This window comes from Papio anubis, unplaced genomic scaffold (assembly GCF_008728515.1).
Source record: "Papio anubis isolate 15944 unplaced genomic scaffold, Panubis1.0 scaffold546, whole genome shotgun sequence".
Classification (NCBI taxonomy): Eukaryota; Metazoa; Chordata; class Mammalia; order Primates; family Cercopithecidae; genus Papio; species Papio anubis.
This window is the reverse complement of record NW_022165677.1, coordinates 19322-38112: the sequence shown is the minus strand read 5'-3', so window position 1 is coordinate 38112 and position 18791 is coordinate 19322. Positions and strand designations below refer to the sequence as shown.

General features: G+C 39.3%; 1 protein-coding gene across 3 annotated transcripts in view; it reads right to left on the bottom strand.

Annotated features, from left to right (window-relative positions):
- Positions 1–8188: 8188 nt before the first annotated feature.
- LOC116273319 (transient receptor potential cation channel subfamily M member 7-like) overlaps positions 8189–18791 on the bottom strand; it is a 29779-nt gene continuing 19176 nt past the window's right edge. For 2 of the 3 annotated variants that reach the window (XM_031662317.1, XM_031662318.1), the window contains exons 12-14: positions 17740–17791; positions 17519–17625; positions 8189–9698 (exon numbers count right to left, since the gene is read on the bottom strand). In XM_031662317.1, the coding sequence (XP_031518177.1) occupies positions 9568–9698; positions 17519–17625; positions 17740–17791 (290 nt within the window). In that variant the 3' untranslated portion in view covers positions 8189–9567. Of the gene's footprint in view, positions 9699–17244; positions 17295–17518; positions 17626–17739; positions 17792–18791 lie in introns of all 3 variants that reach the window. The other variant, XM_031662319.1, reaches the window with a different exon arrangement.

Sequence of the window (18791 nt, the reverse complement as noted above, 5' to 3'; positions counted from 1 at the left end):
TCCTTATTTGATCAACCCCTCTGCATATAACTAATCTCCTGTCGCTGCGGACATCAACCCCACTCCCCTCTTTACACAACACACAAGCATTATCCTCACCCTGCTTTGCTGATACCCCCCACCAGGTCACTGTTGCCTCCCACCATGAACACCTATGACTGGTCTGAAACCTAGTGGATTTTAGACTAACTTATGAATGAATGAAGATGAAAGGGACCTGGGGCCTGGTCTTCCTGTTAGTGTGGGTGCGTGTGTTTGAGACAGCATCTTGCCATGTTGCTTGGGCACCTCCTGAACTCCCAGGCTCAAATTATCCTACTGCCTCAGCCTCCCAAGTAGCTGGGATTACAGGCGTGAGCCACCACACCTGGCCCTAGTGGATTACCTTGTAAAAATCCTCTCCTTCCCTTCAAACTTTATTTCCTTCTAATGGCCAAGAAGTTGTGTTTGTTTTTATAATTCTGTTTATTTCCTTTAAATATTAAAAAAAAAAAAAAGGTAACCTGTCACCTTAATCTATTTGGGTCTAAGGTTTGAATAGCAAAGAATACTGTATTATCCCAACCTATTTGGTTTCTAAACTCTGGATGCCGTGAGTTTGTGTGAAAATGTACATTAATCTATGTAGTTCCTGAGCTCACAGTGCAAGTAAGGATAGCAAGGGTTACCCACATTTAGAATTACCTTTCAATGTCAAAAACACCCATAATTTCTCCCAAATAGAAACGAAACCTTTAGTGTGCTTTTACTATCTTTCCCTGAATCACTTTCAATATTTTAAAAAATTTTATTCTAGTTTACATTTTTCAAAAAACATTTGTGACCAGGTGCAGTGGCTCACACTGGTAATCCCAGCACTTTTGTGAGGCTGAGGCACTGAGGATTGCTTGCAGTCGGTTCAAGACCAGGATGGGTAACACAGCGACACCTCATCTCTAAAATAACAAAACAAAACAAACAAAAAAAATTGTCAGTAAGCATTTCAATTTGTGTTTCATACACCATTGTTTACTTCCGTGCCTTTTTTTCCCCCTTGTGTCTTCCTATTTATTTTTCTTTGAAGATATCCTTAACATTTTCCAAAAAGCATGGGTAGTAGACTTTCTGGGAATGCCATCACATGACTGGATTCAACTTCCTCCCTCTTTCCCCTCCGAATATTGCTTTGCTGCCTCTTACATACAGGAGATAAGAACTTTTTTTTTTTTTTTTTTTTTTAAGACAGGGTCTCACTCTGTTGCCCGGGTGGGGTGCAAGGGCACAAACACAGCTTACTGCAAACTCTGCCTCCCAGGCTCAAGCAATCCTCCTACCTCAGGTTCCAGAGTAGCTGGGACTACAGGTGCATGCCACCACGCCTGGCTTTTTTTTTTTTTTGGTAGATACAAGGTGTCACTATGTTGCCCAGGATGGTCTCGAACTCCTGGGCTTACGCAAACCTCCCACCTCAGCCTCCCAAAGTGCTGGAATTACAGGTGTGAGCCACCGCGCCTGGCCTACTATGTGAGAATTTTGATGTCAATCTGTTCCCTGTAAATTTTTTCTTTCTTTACTTGCAGAATCACAAAATGTGGCATTTAGTGGGTTATTTCCTTCCTTCTAGCGTTTTTATTCTAGGACTTCTATTATACAGTTATTGTGGCCAGTCATGGTGGTTCATGCCTGTAATCTCAACATTCTGGGAGGCCAAGTTGGGTATATCACTTGAGCCCAGAAGTTTGAGACCAGCTTGGGCAACTTAATGAAACCCCATCACTACAGAAAAATAGAAAAATATCAGCTGGGTGTGGTGGTGGGCGCCTGTGGTCCCAGCTATTTGGGAGGCTGAAGTGGGAGGATCGCTTGAGCCTGGGACGTGGAGGTTGCAGTGAGCCAAGATCACACCACTGCACTCTAGCCTGGGCGAGAGTGAGACCCTGTCTCAAAATAAAACAAAAACCCCCAAAACACAAAATGCTATGGTATCTCATTTATTAATCCAGAAAACGTGCATTTACTTTATGCCACTCATCATGCTATGTGTGTAATACTGAATAAAATACAAGTATTCACTCTCATATAGCTTACAAACTATTGACAACTTACTGACAACTTGGATTATTCTCTGTACTTCCAACTCTTCCCACGTTTTCTATCATTATTATTATTTTTTTTAACTTTTTTGTTGAGATGAGGTCTCAGTATGTTGCCCAGGCTGATCTGGAACTCCTGGTCTCAAGCGATCCTCCAGCCTCAGTCTCCCTAAATGCTGGGGTTAAAGGCATGAGCCAACACGACTGGCCTCATTAGTCTTCTTACATATGCATTTGTATGTAGTTGAACACTTGTATGATTACTTTAGCTTTACATTTGGTGCTTGTGGCCACTTTTTATTAATACCTTGTACCATCCTGCCCCAACTTTCAGCCTTTTTCCCCTAATCTCATTCTTAAAGAGTAACTTAAAAGTGCCTGTTTCCAAACGTTGAGATGGGTTAGACTTATGCACTCTGATGCACATTACACACATTTACAAGGATCTTAAGTGTATGGTCATACTTTAATTAGAGTACTAATGGAAGAAGCTACAACATAAATTCCTTCATAGAAAAAAAAATTACTCTCAGAATGTTTTCTATTTCCCATCATGTCCTCCTGTCCTCATTGGAATTCCCGAATTAAAAAAGTAGCAAGGAGGGACCCAATACTTGAGACCTCCACGTGCCAATATTTAACTCATTCCGCTTTCACACCATCACCATTAAGTACTGTCAGAAAGGGTTGCTCAGTAAGTCAGTCACTTATGGAATAAGTGGCAGGGTAAGAGACAGTCCAAGTCTATTTAGATCAATTTTGCACTGCAGTGTTATTATAACGCAGTAGCTACAGAATTGAAAGACCCTTAATGTCAGTACTTCATTCTTTTTTAATCGTTAAACAATATTCCATTGGATGGATATATACATATCCAATGTATACATGAAGAAATAACTATTCAGACCTCAGGCCATTTTAAAATTAGGTTGTCTTTTTTTTTTTTTTTTTTTTGAGATGGAGTCTGCAATTCTCCTGCCTCAGCCTCCCAAGTAGCTGGGATTACAGGCATGAGCCATCACACCCAGCTAATTTTGTATTTTTAGTAGAGATGGGGTTTCACCATGTTGTTCAGACTGGTCCCAAATTCCTGACGTCAAGTGATCCACCCACCTCTGCCTCCCTAAGTGCTGCGATTACAGGCACGAGCCACTGCATCTGACCTCTTATTTCAATTTTGTTGATTGCTGTGTCTATCATAGTATCACACTGTCTTGATTATTGTAGTTCTTTATGGGAAGGAGCATTTTAATAGCCTTTTAGATAGCTGCGGATATTCTTGAGGATGAGGACACGAAAATTGGATGAGTAGTAGTTTCCTAAAGGTTAACTATAATGTAGACTCTGAAACCTCATAAACAAACCTTTTCTACTATGTTAGATCTTTCACTTATGCATTATTTTGTAATACTATGCATTGGCCATTCCGAAAATACTGGTTTAGTTATGCAGATCTTCGAAACACTGACACATCTCATTATACACTAATCATTTTTGGCCTGGCACGGTGGCTCATGCTTGTAATCCCAGCACTTTGGGAAGCCGAGGCAGGCGGATCACCTGAGGTCAGGAGTTCATGACCAGCCTGGCCAACATGGTGAAACCCCGTCTCTACTAAAAGCACAAAAATTAGCTGGGCATGGCAGCTCATGCCTGCAATCCCAGCTACTTGGGAGGCTGAGGCAGCAGAATCACTTGAACCTGGGAGGCGGGGGTTGCAGTGAGTGGAGATCACGCTACTGTACTCCAGCCTTGGCATCAAGAGCAAAGATCCGTATCAAAAAAATTTTTTTTTTTTTTTTTTTTTTTAAAATATCAACACTACTGATTTCATTAGGAAAGTATTAGGAAGCTATAGTGCTACTGGTGTTAAAGGCAAGTTTTCCAAAATTCTAATTTTCACTTGATTCATGGTAAGGTTCTGGCAGTTTTACCCATCACTGCTTTTACTCCATCAATACAACTCTCAATATAGTGAAAAAGGCGAACAATATCTTAGTATTATAAGAAGTTTTGACCTTATCTTACGTACCCCTTGACATTGTCCTGGGGAGACCCTCAGGGGTCTGTGACCCACCATGAGCACCACTGACCTAATTAATAACAGACCCAGGCAATGACCATCAAAAAGACAAGCAGGCATGTGTTTCCCAACAGAATTATATACCCCCACCAATGAAGCATTCTTACCAAAAATTCAGTACTGAATCTATCAGGCCTTTAGACCTAACTAACAACTAGTTTATGACACATGCAGGAAACAATCAGCAAAATCTCAAATGTAGTAAACTTTTCAGGACAAGTAAGTTGGTTCTTCAAAACATAAGCTGGGGGCAAAGATGAGACAGAAAACCTACACACTAAGAGACTTTATAAACAAGCGATTGTTGGCCGGGTGCAATGGCTCGTGCCTAAAATCCCAGCACTTTGGGAGGCGAAGGCGGAGGCAGGTGGATCACTTGAGGTCAGGAGTCAGAGACCAGCTTGGCCAACATGGTGAAACCTCGTCTCTACTAAAAATACAAAAATTAGCCTGGTGTGGCAGCATGTGCCTGTAGTCCCAGCTACTTGGGAGGCTAAGTCAGGAGAACCACTTGAACCCGGGAAGCGAAGGTTATCACTCCACTGTACTTCAGCTTGGGCAACAGAGCAAGACTGTCTCCAATAAAAAAACAAAACGAGCCAGCAACTGCAATGTATGGACGTTCCGTGTCCTAATACAAATTACTTAAAACAAATTTTTTTAGAACAATGATTATATGTTTGACAATAGTTTTGGTTAAACTTTCAGGTGTAATAATGTTAAATTTCTTCATATTTAAGAAATGTATACTGACACTTATAATTACAATGAAAGAAAAATTCTGCAATGCAGGATTACACAGAAATTCCAAGGGAAATACAAGGAGAGGGCCTAATGTTGGTTTGGACAGCACATGAAGAAAGTGCTCTGTGCATTGGTGTTATCTACTGTTAGCCTGAAGTGTGTGCTTTTTCTGAAGAACAATGTGGAATCATGGGCCCCAGGAACAGAACTCTGCTTTAAGGAGTTTCCAAAGAAGTCAGAAAAAGAAAATCATATTCTAGAGAGGACCAGAGCCTCAGCCTGGAATTTTCTTGAGAAAAAGCTCACAGATTATTTGGAACCTTTAAATACAGGTGCCTTGCTGACACCCAGCTAGGAAGCAGTAAGATCAGATATGCTAAATAAGGAGACATCAAAAACCCCTGTTGTGTAGACCCATCATTTTCTGTAAATAATTACTTGATCTTTCTTTAAAGTGATAAATAGCCATTTGTTGAGTATTCTTGCTTTGACTGTCTACTTAAGCATATAAGACTACAACATTATGACCTATTTTTCAAGAGGAAGTCTGGTATGGAAGAACACTTTGTCATTCAGACTTTTTTTCTTATAGTGTGCCCATCACAAACCAGGCAGCAAGCAAGGTATTGGGTGCTCCTCATCTGGTGAAGTCTCGAGGGTCCCTTCCCTCTGTGAAGCATATAATCTAGTGGGGTAGGCTGCTAGCTACTAACTATGAAAGCAACATAGTCTGACTTGAGAGTGGGGAAAGTGGAACAAGGGAGTAATTTTTATATTTTTCTTCATATTTAAAAACATTTTCTAAACAATCCAATATAATCTTTTCTATAATTTCCAATACAATCAACATGTATTACTTGTAAAATAATGGCATACATATACCGACACACTGAAGAAGGTATACTATTAGAAAACTTTTGCAGAAAATAATTCCACATTTTTTTTTTTTTGAGATGGAGCTTTGCTCTGTCACCCAGGCTGGAGTGCAGTGGCAGCGATCTCTGCTAACTGCAACCTCTGCCTCCTGGGTTCAAGCAATTCTCCTGCCTCAGCCTCTTGAGTAGCTGGGACTACAAGCATGTGCCACCAACCACAGATAATTTTTTATTTTTAGTAGAGATGGGGTTTCACCATGTTGGCCAGGCTGGTCTCAAACTCCTGACCTCAGATGATTCCTTGGCCTCCCAAAGTGTTGGGATTACAGGCGTGAGCCACTGCACCTGGCCGAGAATTCCACATTTTAAGACTATGGTAAAAGAGTTTTATTCTCTTCAGTAAGATGAGGTTGAGAATAAAAAATTAGAGATTAAGCAAACGACACTTTTACATCACAGGGTAATAATAATAAACTTCAATAATCTAAAAAAAAATACTTATTGGGGATGAAAAATGTGGTTTACAAGTAAACTGCTACTTTCTAGACTTAACCCAAGAAGTTAATGGAGTAGGTGTGTTTCAGTAAGTAACAGGAAATGGTACAGAAACCACCAATGGTCATCATGATTGAGTCAATATAGCACATAATTTACAGCACAGATGAGGCTGGGTGCAGCAAGTTCATGCCTGCAATTCCAGCACTTTGGGAGGCTCAGGCGAGAGGATCACTTGAGCCCAGGAATTTGAGACCAGCCTGGGCAACACAGCAAGACCCCATCTCTACAAAATACATATTTAAAATTAGCTGGGTGTTGACCAGGTATGGTGGCTCAAGCCTATAATCTCAGCATTTGGGCAGCCAGGGGAGGCAGATCACTTGAGGTCAGGAGTTTGAGACCAGCCTGGTCAACAAGATAAAACCTTGTCTCTACTGAAAATACAAAAATTAGCCAGGCATTATGGTAGGTACCTGTAATCTCAGCTACTTGGGAGGCTGAGGCATGACAATTGCTTGAACCAGGGAGGTAGAGGTTGCAGTGAACCAAGATTATGCCACTGTCTGGCCTGGGCAACAGAGTGAGACTCCAACTCATAGAACAAAATAAATAAATAAATAAATAAATAAAATAAAATAAAATAAAATAAGCTACGTGTGATGGTGCATGCCTGTGGTCCCACCTAATCAAGCGGCAGTGGCAGGAGGATCGCTTGAGCCCAGGAGTTTATGGCTGCAGTGAGCTATGATCACGCTACTACACTCCAGCCTGGGCAACAGAGCAAGAGCTTGTCTCTTATTTTTTTTTCTGAGACAGGATCTCACTCTGTTGCCCAGGTTGGAAAGCAGTGGCATGATTTCAGCTCACTGCTGCCTCCATCTCCTAGGCTCAAGTGATCCTCCTACCTGTCTCCCAAGTAGCTAGAACTATATACAGGTGCATACCACCACATCCAGCTTTTTTTTTTTTTTTTTTTTTATGGAGTCTCACACTGTTGCCCAGGCTGGAGTGCAATGGCATGATCTCGGCTCACTGCAACCTCCTCCTCCCAGGTTCAAGTGATTCTCCTGCCCCAGCCTCCCAAGTAGCTGGGATTACAGGCACTTGATGCCACGCCCAGCTAATTTTTTGTATTTTTAGTAGAGACGGGGTTTCACTATGTTGGTCAGGCTGCTCTCAAACTCCTGACCTTGTGATCCGCCCACCTTGGCCTCCCAAAGTGCCGGGATTACAGGCGTGAGCCACCGCGCCGGCCTGATTTTCGTATTTTTAAAGTAGAGATAGGATTTTGCCATGTTGCCCAGGCTGGTCTCAAACTCCTGAGCCCAAGTGATCCACCTGCCTTGGCCTCCTGAAGTGCTGGGATTACAGGCGTGAACCACCATGCCACACCGAGACAAACAAAACAAAACAAAAACAGTATAGATGAAAGGCAGCCAGCGTGGGTTCAAATCCTATCATTGCTACTTATTAAATAAATGTAAGAATCTTAGGAACGTTACTTTACCTCTCTAACACTTTGATTTACAAATCTGCAAAACAGGATAATAACACCTATTTCTTTATAACATTGTTATAAGGATTAAATAGGTTAATATATGTGAAATACTTAGAGTAATGTCTGGCATGTAGTAGGCACTAAATAAGTGTTAGCAGCCGGGCGCAGTGGTAAGAAAAAGTGTAGCTACTATTATAATCCTGTGAAAATAAAATCAATAGACAGCCCATATTGCCCTTTTTTGGCCTAACAAAAAACAGATTTCTAAGAAGACAGTAAGAAATGAGTATTAATTTAAACATTGTACAAGATAGGATATCAAAAGCATAGGTATATAAATAGTTCATTTAAAAAAACTGATACTCAAATTGATACCCTGAAAATGTCAGATTTTTCAGAATGATTAAACTCACTAAACATCTGTAAACAATAATAAATTTATTTCATTTCTTTTAAAGATTTAATGATATACAAAATGTATATAATATCTTTAGTAATACACTTTTTTTCTCCCCACCCCCAATCAATATTAAACACTATTTAAACAGCTTATCATCTCTTGCCTTGTCTGTATCTATGAGATACACTACTGAGTACAAATAAGCTTTATACTGCTCCCTTCCAAATAAAAATTAAAATTAGTACCAAGGAAACAAAAAGAAAAAAAAAGGAAAAAAAATTAAAGCATAAAACTTGGATGAAAAGCTTTTCTTGTTATTGTTGAATATTCAACAATATCTGGGGTTGTTAAATTACATTTTATTGGCATAAGGTTGCACTGCAATCTGCCAGTATCACATAATGATAATCCAACTGAATTAATTTCTTAAGTACCACAAACAGCATTCATGTTCAAATGTTCCAACACAATTTTAAATATATGCAAGAGTTCATGTTTACATTCTGATTTGATATAACAATCAATAAAATCTTTGGAGAAGTAAGTTCTGTGTTGTCACTATTGATATAAATAGAGAAAAAGTACTTTAACTTTCCTCACAAGGTAACTTCCCTTGATGAGTGAGTTAGATTTCTCCTTTTATAATTTAGGTTATATATCTGTTTACCATGGCTTTCTTCTACTTAACAGTGACTTGATAAAACAATGTTTAAAAAACCCAATTAACACTTTCACACAATTTGGGTTCTATTTAACAAAAAACTGGCTCTATCTTTAAATATGGAGCCTAACCCTGATTCATAAATACCGTCCCTCTTGAAAATGGTCTTTAGTTCAGGCTTCTTATACCTCTGTGAACCTAGAATTAGAACAAGTCATTTCACTTCCCGTGCCCAGTAAGCATCTAGCTGGGAACCAGTGACATCATCACTGAACGCACTAAATACACTGAGGAAAATTTTGACTGCCATTTAACCAAAAGGCTGAGTGATTTCTTCATTTCCCTACTTGAATGGCAACAAACCAGCTGCCAATAAAATCTGCATGGACATCTACCTTTGGTTAATGGTATTGTACCACATAAGAGAGAGCATCACCCTCATCAGAACAAAGTCAAATGAGATACTCTGCTATATAAAGAGCCCTTTAAAAAGTTATAAATACTAATTATCATTACCTTTAAAATTTCTCAGCTGCCAGCTCTATCCTATAGGGAATTTCTGACTGATTAGTTTAATCAGGTCAAAAGAATATTGACCTTTTAACAGTGCTGGAGTCAGCAAATTCAACTTGCATACACCTTTCTATATTACCAAACAATTTCCTCCTGAGGGAAAAGTGACACAGTAACATTTCTATGAGGTGCAGGCAAAACCAATGATTCAGTAATATTAATATTATAACATCAGACGAACAGAATTAGTTGATTCTGATTCTTTGGTGGAATTTCCAGGCTGAAGATTCAAATCTGAAGGCTCATCCTGAGGAAATATAATTTTATCAGGCGTATAATCATTCCTCTTCAGATCTACATTGAACACCCACAATAATTTAAAAAAAAAAAAAAAAAAGAGAAAAGAAAAAAGTTAGTATTTCTTAGAAATGGAGAATTAGGAACATTTTTTTTTCTTTTCTTTTTGAGATGGAGTTTTGCTCTTGTTGCCCAAGTTGGAGTACAATGGTGTGATCTCAGCTCACCGCAACCCCCACCTCCCAGGTTCAAGCGATTCTCCTACCTCAGCCTCCCGAATAGCTGGGATTACAGGCATGCACCACCATGCCCGGCTAATTTTTTATATTTTTAGTAGAGACAGGGTTTCGCCATGTTGGTCAGGCTGGTCTCGAACTCCCGTCCTCAGGTGATCCACCTGCCTCGGCCTTCCAAAGTGCTGGGATTATAGGTGTGAGCCACCGTGCCCAGCTGAATTAGGAATATTTTCTAATCAATTTTTCTCCAAACATGTCAGACTTGTTTTCCATCAGGCTGTTATAAATTCAGTAGTCACCAAATTTATACACATAAAAATGAAGTCAGTCATTCATTCAACAAATAATTACATATTGGCCATAAGTCAGAAACTCATGTAGGCGTGGGAATGTAGCAGTGAACAAACCAGACAAGGTCCCTGACTTCAGTGAGTTTATATTCTAGTGGGTGACAAAAAAATAAGCAAATAGAAAAATAACAGAATTATAAGCAGTAAAAAGTGCCTTGAAGGCAGGGTGCAGTGGCTCATGCCTATAATCCCAGCACTTTGAAAGGCCGAGGTGGGAGAATCATTTGAGGTCAGGAGTTCAAGAGCAGCCTGGCCAACATGGTGAAGTCTCTCATCTCTACAAAAAATACACAAATTAGCCAGGTGTGGTGGTGTGTCCTGTTGTCCCACCTACTCAGAAGGCTGAGGTGAGAGGACTGTTTGAGCCCCAGGAGGCAGAGATTGCAATGACCCAAGATCATGCCACTGCACTTCAGCCTGGGCGGCAGAGTGAGATCCTGTCTCAAAACAAAAATAAAGTAAGTGCTCTGAAGAAAATAGTGTAGTGATTTATAGTGAGGGACAGATAGAAAATGGTATAGGGTGATTCTTTCAAACAGGTCTGGGCAGGAAAGCCAGAGGAAGAGATTTGAGTAAATACCTGAATATTGAGAAGTGAACTATCAAAGCTCTAGGAGGAGTGTTCTAGGCAGAGGGAGGATTAACTGCAAAGACTGTCAGAAGGAAATGGACTTAGCGTGCTTTGAGAATGGTAAGAAGACAGGGTGGCTTCTGCAAGGTGAATGAGAGGAAAACTAGTAGAAATTGAGCTCAAGCAGCAGTTAATGGTCCAAGATTGTCAGCTACAGCTTGTGGGCCAAATCTGGCCTGCTGCCTGTTTTTGTAAGTAGTTTTACTGGAATGCAGTTACACTCATTTGTTACAGTCTATGGTTATTTCCGCACCACGATGGTAGAACTAGGTAGCTGGGACAGACCACATGGCCCTACAAAGCCTAAAATATTTGCTACCTTGCCCTTTACAAAAGTTTACTGATCTTTATTTAAAAGATACAAGCTATGATGAGAAGTACAGATACAATACAAATCCACTGGAAGGTTTTAAGCAGTCTCAAGAGAGAAACATCATCAGATTTGTTTCAAGAACTATTCTGATGACTATGAAAAGTCTTGTGAGATAATGGGTGGCAGCAGTCCAGGAAACAAGGTGCTAGCCATGAAGACAGAGAAGAGCAGATGAATTCTAGGGAGATTTCAGAATTAGAACAGACAGAATTTGATGAATTGGCTATGAAGGGCAAGGGAAAAGAAGAATTGGATAGCTTTAGGTTTTGGGCTTGAGCAATTGGGTAACCATTAATGAGATGGGGAAACAGAGTTCTATGTAGGGTGGGAGATGTAAATCAAGAATTTTGGATTGGACACATTACTAAAGATGCTTTATAGCAAGTCTGCCCGATCCTCGGCCCACAGGCCACATGCAGCCCAACACAAATTCATAAACTTTCTTACAACGTGATGGCATTTTTTGCAATTTTTTTTAAAAGCTCATCAGCTATAGTAGTGATAGTGTATTTTATGTGTGGTCCAAGACAGTTCTTCTTTTTTCTTAGATAAGGTCTTGTTGTTGCCCAGGCAGAAGTACAGTGGCACGATCTCGGCTCACTGAAACCTCCACCTCCCGGGTTCAAGTGATTCTTGTGCCTCAGCCTCACCAAGTAGCTGGGATTACAGGCCTGTGACACCACACATGGCCAATTTTTATATTTTTAGCAGAGACTGGGTTTTGCCATATTGGCAAAGCTGGTTTTGAACTCCTGGCCTCAAGTGATCTGCCCACTTCGGCCTCCCAAAGTGCTGAGGTTATAAACATGAGCCATGGTGCCTGCCCAACAATTTTTCTTCCAATTTGGCCCAGGGAAGCCAAACGGTTGGACCCCTCTGCTTCAGCCTGGGTGGCAGAGTGAGACCCTGTCTCAAAAAATAAAATAAAATAAAATAGTATCCAAGTAGAAATATAGGTAGCTGAACAGAAACGGGAGCTTGGGAAATAAGTCTCCAGATAAATTTGCTATGATCAGTATATAACCATATTTATAGGTATGGGATAGGAAGAAATCACTTAAGAAGTTAGGACATATATGAAAATAGTTGCAGAACTGGAAATAATGCAGTAACATCAACATTATAAACTAACCAAATCAAGCATAAACATATATAGTATGTTTCTTTTTATTGCCTCAAAAAAAGATACATGTGCAGAACATGCAGGTTTGTTACATAGGTATATGTGTGCCATGGTGTAAACCCTTATATTTTTATCTCCATATAAAACATAACTGATACTCAGAATATAAACTAATTTTTTATTTTTTTAAAAATAAAAATATTTGACCTCGCTGAGTCATAAACTGTTAATTTTAATCTAAGAAACAGCCTATATTAAATAATCCAAACACATATTTGCAAATACATGAATTATTTTTGATAAATTTTAAATTCAAGACTATGTCAGTATGGCTTTAGGGAATACAAGCTAATCTGCAATTACTGTACAAAGAACAGTGGAAACACAATTATAGCTCATCTTAATTATGTTGTTAACTAGTAAGTGTATCAATGAGCAAGTCATCTCAACTTTAATTATATAATCCAGAAAATGAAGGATCTGGGCCAGATTGCTTTTTTTTTTTTGAGATGGAGTCTCACTCTTGTCTCGCAGTGGTGTGATCTCTGCTCACTGCAACCTCTGCCTCTAGGATTCCAGCAATTTGCCTGCCTCAGCCTCCCAAGTAGCTGGGATTACAGGCACCCACCACCACGCCTGGCTAATTTTTTTATTTTTAGTAGAGACAGGATTTCACTATGTTGGCCAGGCTGGTCTCGAATTCCTGACCTCAAGTGATCTGCCCTCCTCGGCCTCCCAAAGTGCTGGGATTACAGGGATGAGCCACCGTGCCGGCTTAAAAAATGGAAACTGTTTAGATTTAAAACAAAATCAAGAACCTAATTGTATGCTGTCTACAAGAAACCCACCTTAAACATAATTATATACAGATGTGTATGTGTATGTTTTGAAAAAAAGATTGGCTACGGTATATGATGAAAACCTTAATCAAAAGATAGTTGGAGTGGTTAGAAAAAGCATACCTCAAAATAAGGAAAATTACCATGATATTATTAATACACAATGATAAAATAATCAATTCACCAAGAAGACATTAACAACAGTAAATGTGTATGCATCTAAGAACGCCTCAAAACACATGAAGGAAAAACTGATAGAACTGAAAAGCAAGACAGACAAATCCAATTATACTTGGAGACCTCCTTTCTAGTTAATCAATAGAACTAATACACAGAAACCAGCAAGGATATAAGAAATCTGAACATTAGCAACAAACTTTCCTTAATTAATATTTACAGAATACTCCATCCAACAATAGCAGAATATATATATTACTTTCCAAAGCACATGGAATGATCAGAGACCATAAACTTTTTTTTTTTTTTTTTTGAGACAGAGTCTTGCTCTGTCACCCAGGCTGGAGTGCAGTGGTGCGATCTTGGCTCATTGCAACCTCTGTCTCCCAGGTCCCAGTGATTCTCCTGCCTTCGCCTACTGAGTAGCTGGGATTACAGGCACCCACCACCACATCCAGCTAATACCTTGTATTTTGAGAGATGGGTTTCATTGTGTGCACAGGGTTGGTCTCGACCTCCCGACTTCAGGTAAGTGATCCACTACCTGCTCCTCCCAGTGTTGGGATTACGTGCGTGGTTTCACCAAACCCAGCCCTCCATAAAACTGTAAGGTTAAAAAAATTTAATTGGGCCGGGCGCGTACTCAAGCCCGTAATCCCAGCACTTTGGGAGGCTGACGGCGGATCACAGGTCAGGCTTATCGGTGACCATCCTGGCTAACACGGCGAAACCCCCGCTCTCTACTAAAAAAAAAGATACAGCACCAGCCTACGGGTGGCTGGCTCTCGTAGTCCCAGCCATCTCGCCGGAGGCTGAGGCAGGAGAATGCATGGAACTGGAGGTGGCGGAGCTTGCAGTGACGTGGTGATCGGGCCACCGCAATCCAGCCTGGCGATAGATGGTGACTGGCCTCAAAAAAAAAAAAAAAAAAATTTAATTGGTTTTGAAGTACAGCATGTTTCTTTTATAATAGAATTAAGTAAGATATCAATAAAAGACATTTGGAAAACTTAAAAGTAAGAACTAAACAAGACACTTCTAAACAATCCATACATTGAAGAGGAAATAACAACTGAAATTATAACTATTTTAAAGTAAATAAAAATGAAAATAAAATATACCCAAATTTGAGGGATGGAGCTAAAACAATGCTTAGAGGGAAAACTATAGCACTAAATCTCTTCTTAGAAATACAGATCTGAGGCCAGGTGTGGTGGCTCATGCCTGTAATCCCAGCACTTTGGGAGGCTGAGGCAGGCAGATCACGAGGTCAACAGATCAAGACCATCCTGGCCAACATGGTGAAACCCTGACTCTACTAAAAATACAAAATTAGCTGGGTGTGGTGGCATGCACCTATAGTGCCAGCTACTCAAGAGGCTGAGGCAGGAGAATCGTTTGAACCTGGGAGGTGGAGGGTGCAGTGAGCAGAGATTACGCCACTGCACTCCAGCCTGGCGACACAGTGAGACTCCATCTCAAAAATAAATAAATAAATAAATAAAATAAAGATCTGAGAATCAATAATCTAAGTTTCGACTTTAATAAACTAGAAAAAGAACAAACTAAACCTAAAGCGAGTATAAACATGGAAATAATAAAAAGAATAAATCAAATAAATTTAAAACAGAAAAGCAATAGAGTAAAACAATAAAAACAAAAACTGATTCTTTGAAGGTATCAATAACACTGGTAAACCTCTAGCCAGGCTGATCAAGAAACAAACAGCACAGACACAAACTGCGATAGGGAAAAAGAGGATTTGCCACAGACCTAACGGGTATTAAAAAGATAGTAAGGTAACAGCATAAATAACTTGATGCCCCCAAATTTGACAATTAAAAAGAAACAGACCAATTCCTTAAAAGACACAAACTACCAAAACTCACTCAAGAAGAATTTGATAATCAACAGTCCTATCCATATTAAAGAAATTAAATGCTTAGTTTTAAGACCATATGACAAAGAAAATTTCAGGCCAAGATGGTTTGACTGGACAATCCTATGAAACATTTATGGTAGGGACAATATCAATTCTATACAATCTATTCCCGAAAATAGAACTTTTAAAATAAGTATTATCCTAATACTAAAAGAAAACAAACATAGTGCCCCATAAAACAAACCTACCACAGACCAATATTCTTCATGAACACAGATGCAAAATCCTCAACATATTATTAAAAACTGAATCTAACAATAAATAAAAAAGATATTTATCACAACAAAATGTGGTTTGTCCTAGGAATGCAAGACTGGCTCAACATTAAAAAAATAAATTGATGTAATACACTATATTAACCTATTAAAGGAGAAAAACCACATGATCATACCAAAAGATGCAGGAAAAAACCATCTGACGAAATTCAATATCCATTCAAGACAAACATTCTCAAGAAACAAGGAGTAGAAGGAAATTTCTTTGGCCTTATAAAGTGCATCTACAAAATCCTTACGGTTAACATCATCTTAATGGTGAAAAGACAGAATGCTTTCCCTTAACATCAGAAACAAAGCAAATATGTTGACTCTCACTACACGCATTCTATACCGTGCTGGAAATCCTTGCCGGTGCAAAAAGTCAAGGAAAAAAAAAAAAAGATACTACAGGTTGAAAAGAAACTGTCTTTACTGTCTACACAAAAAAATCCCGAGAAGTCTATTACGAAAAGTTCCTAAAAAAGGGAGTTAAGCAAGGTTGCAGAGACATAAGCTCAAAAAAAAAAAAAAAAAGGTATTTCTGTATACTAGCAATAAATAAAAAACAAATTTAAAAAAATAGTACCATTTACATACCTAATAATGCTTATTATATGGCTGGGACTAAATATCTCACAAAACCAACTCGTTAAGTCCTCAAAAAATCCTTGGTGATGGAGGTATTCTCTGGAGCCATGCATACTGGCTCTCAAGTCTAAGCTCCTAACTACTACATTACTGGTCATACAAAGTGGGACTTTCAAAAATACACAAGGGCTGGGCATAGTGGCTCATGCCTGTAATCCTACACTTTGTGAGGCCGAGGCAGGTGGATCGCTTAAGCCCAGGAATTTGAGACCCGCCTGGGTGACATGGCAAAACCCCATCTCTACAAAAAAAAAAAGAAAAATTAGCCAAGTGTTGTGGCACATGCCTGTAGTCCCAGCTACGTGGGAGGCTGAGGTGGGAGGATAACTTGAGCCTGGGAGGTGGAAGTTGCAGTGAGCTGAGATCGTACCACTGAACTCGAGCCTGAGCAACAGAGTGAGACCCTGTCTCAAAAACAAACAAACAGCTCAAGGGTGAGGCCCAGGCATGTGTAATTTTTTAAAAAATTTAATTTTTAAAAGAGACAGGGTCTCACTATGTTGCCCAGGCTGAAGAAGGTACTACAGCTTTGAACTCCTGAGCTCAAGCGATCCTCTGGTATCAGCCTCCTGAGTAGCTGGGACTACAGGCATGTGTCACTGCTCCTGGCAGGGTAATTTTTTTTGAAGTTCCACAGGGGACTATGATGCACATCAAAGAGAGAGAACCACGGGTTTGTGCTTTAACTTATGATTAAATAATAACTTGTAATTCACCACATACAAAGATGATGTTAATATCATGAGACAATATATTTACAGTTCCTGTTTCTGCTTGATCAAACAGCCTTTTCTCAATTCTTCCGCAAGGCTAACTTGAAAGTCTATTCATTCTCCAAGTAAAGGCAAATATGTTAGTTTCCCAGGATCATTCCCTGACCTGGGTTTGAGTTAAGGGACCTGCTTACATGTTCTATAGCACTCTGTTCTGTTTTTTTGTCTCTTTTAGCATTTATCGGTCCTGTAACTCCCTGCTAGTCTTGTCAATATTCAACATTAGGCTAAACTCCATGAGGGCAGGGACATACCTGTCTGGTTCGATATTCTACTTTCAACACCTAGCACAATTCCTGGCATTCTGCAGACACATAATACATTAAATGAATGAACTTTGTATAAAGAAAGAAAGAAAACACAGATTCATTTATAACCAACAATATGTATTTGCAAAGGCGCTGCTGAAGCTGGAACAATTAGAGACCATTACATTAAACCTTTGTACCTCTGGCCTTATGAGGTACTGTAGAAACCAAGTTTCGTTAACAATTTATATGCTATATAACTGATTAAGAAATTTTTTACCTGGAAGTTTAAGTTTTCTACAGCAAGAATTACAGTGATGTTTTGCTCTGAAGTTTTTAATTGCATCTTCTCCTAGATTTGCTGGGCCAAAAACCATATCACAGGATCTGCAGAATTGGTAATTAAAACAAAAACAACAACAACAACAAAAGGGACAGTTTATGCAGGTACAAATGTAAAATGTGAAATTATGCCTTAATGAAATAGTTAAAACTTATTACCTCTTTTCTTCTGCTTTTATCACAGATGGGTCAGTCAAATTTTCACCAACACCTTTGTATTGTATATAAAAAAGACAAATAATTTACATTATATAATTGACATAAACACTGACATCTGCATAATAAAAATCATCTTAAGAGATGTTATAGTATCGCCAATCATTATGTTAAACTATTCAAAGGAGTGTAGTTCTTCTCTTTTGATATTTCATAACTTGATTTATGACCCTGGCATTCTACCAGGGAGAGGCATAGCTCCTTGTAATGTGAATAAGAGTTAAACATCAGAGTTGGTAGGTAGGCATATAAGTTCCTTATCCTACAGTGCCAAGTATGCAAATACCTCCTGGTAAAAGGTCTGGTCAATCTGTCCTTGTTTCATCTTAGTTAGCAAAAAACAATTTGGTACATAAAGGAATAATCCATAGGACTTTAAGTGTTTGGGATTGGCCAGGCGCAGTGGCTCCGCCTGTAATCACAGCACTGTGGGTGGCCGAGGTGGGTGGATCACCTGAGGTCAGGAGTTTGAGACCAGCCTGACCAACACGGTGAAACCTCATCTCTACTAAAAATACAAAAAAAAAGTTAGCCGGGCGTAGTGGGGAGCGCCTGTAGTTCCAGTTCCTTTGGGGAGGCTGAAATGGGAGAATTGCTTGAACCCAGGAGGCGGAGGTTGCAGTGAGCCGAAACTGTACTACTGCACTTCAGCCTGGGCAACGGAGTGAGATTCGTCTCAAAAAAAAAAGTGTTTGGGATTTAAGGGAAAAAAAACACACACATTAATACATATCACATTTTCTTGCAAAACATTCATGTAACATAAAGAGTAAGATTGTGAAAATCTTTCTTCACCTCCAACCCTCTCCAGAAGTATTATGATTAAATCCTTCCAGTCTCTCATATATTCATGTGTGTATATATAAACACATACACACACACACACTAACACCTACTGATATTTTGAATAATCAGAAATATTTAACCCATTAGAACAAAATTTAATAAAATGGTTTAATTTCACAAAAGGAAAAACCAGAATTAAAACATGATAC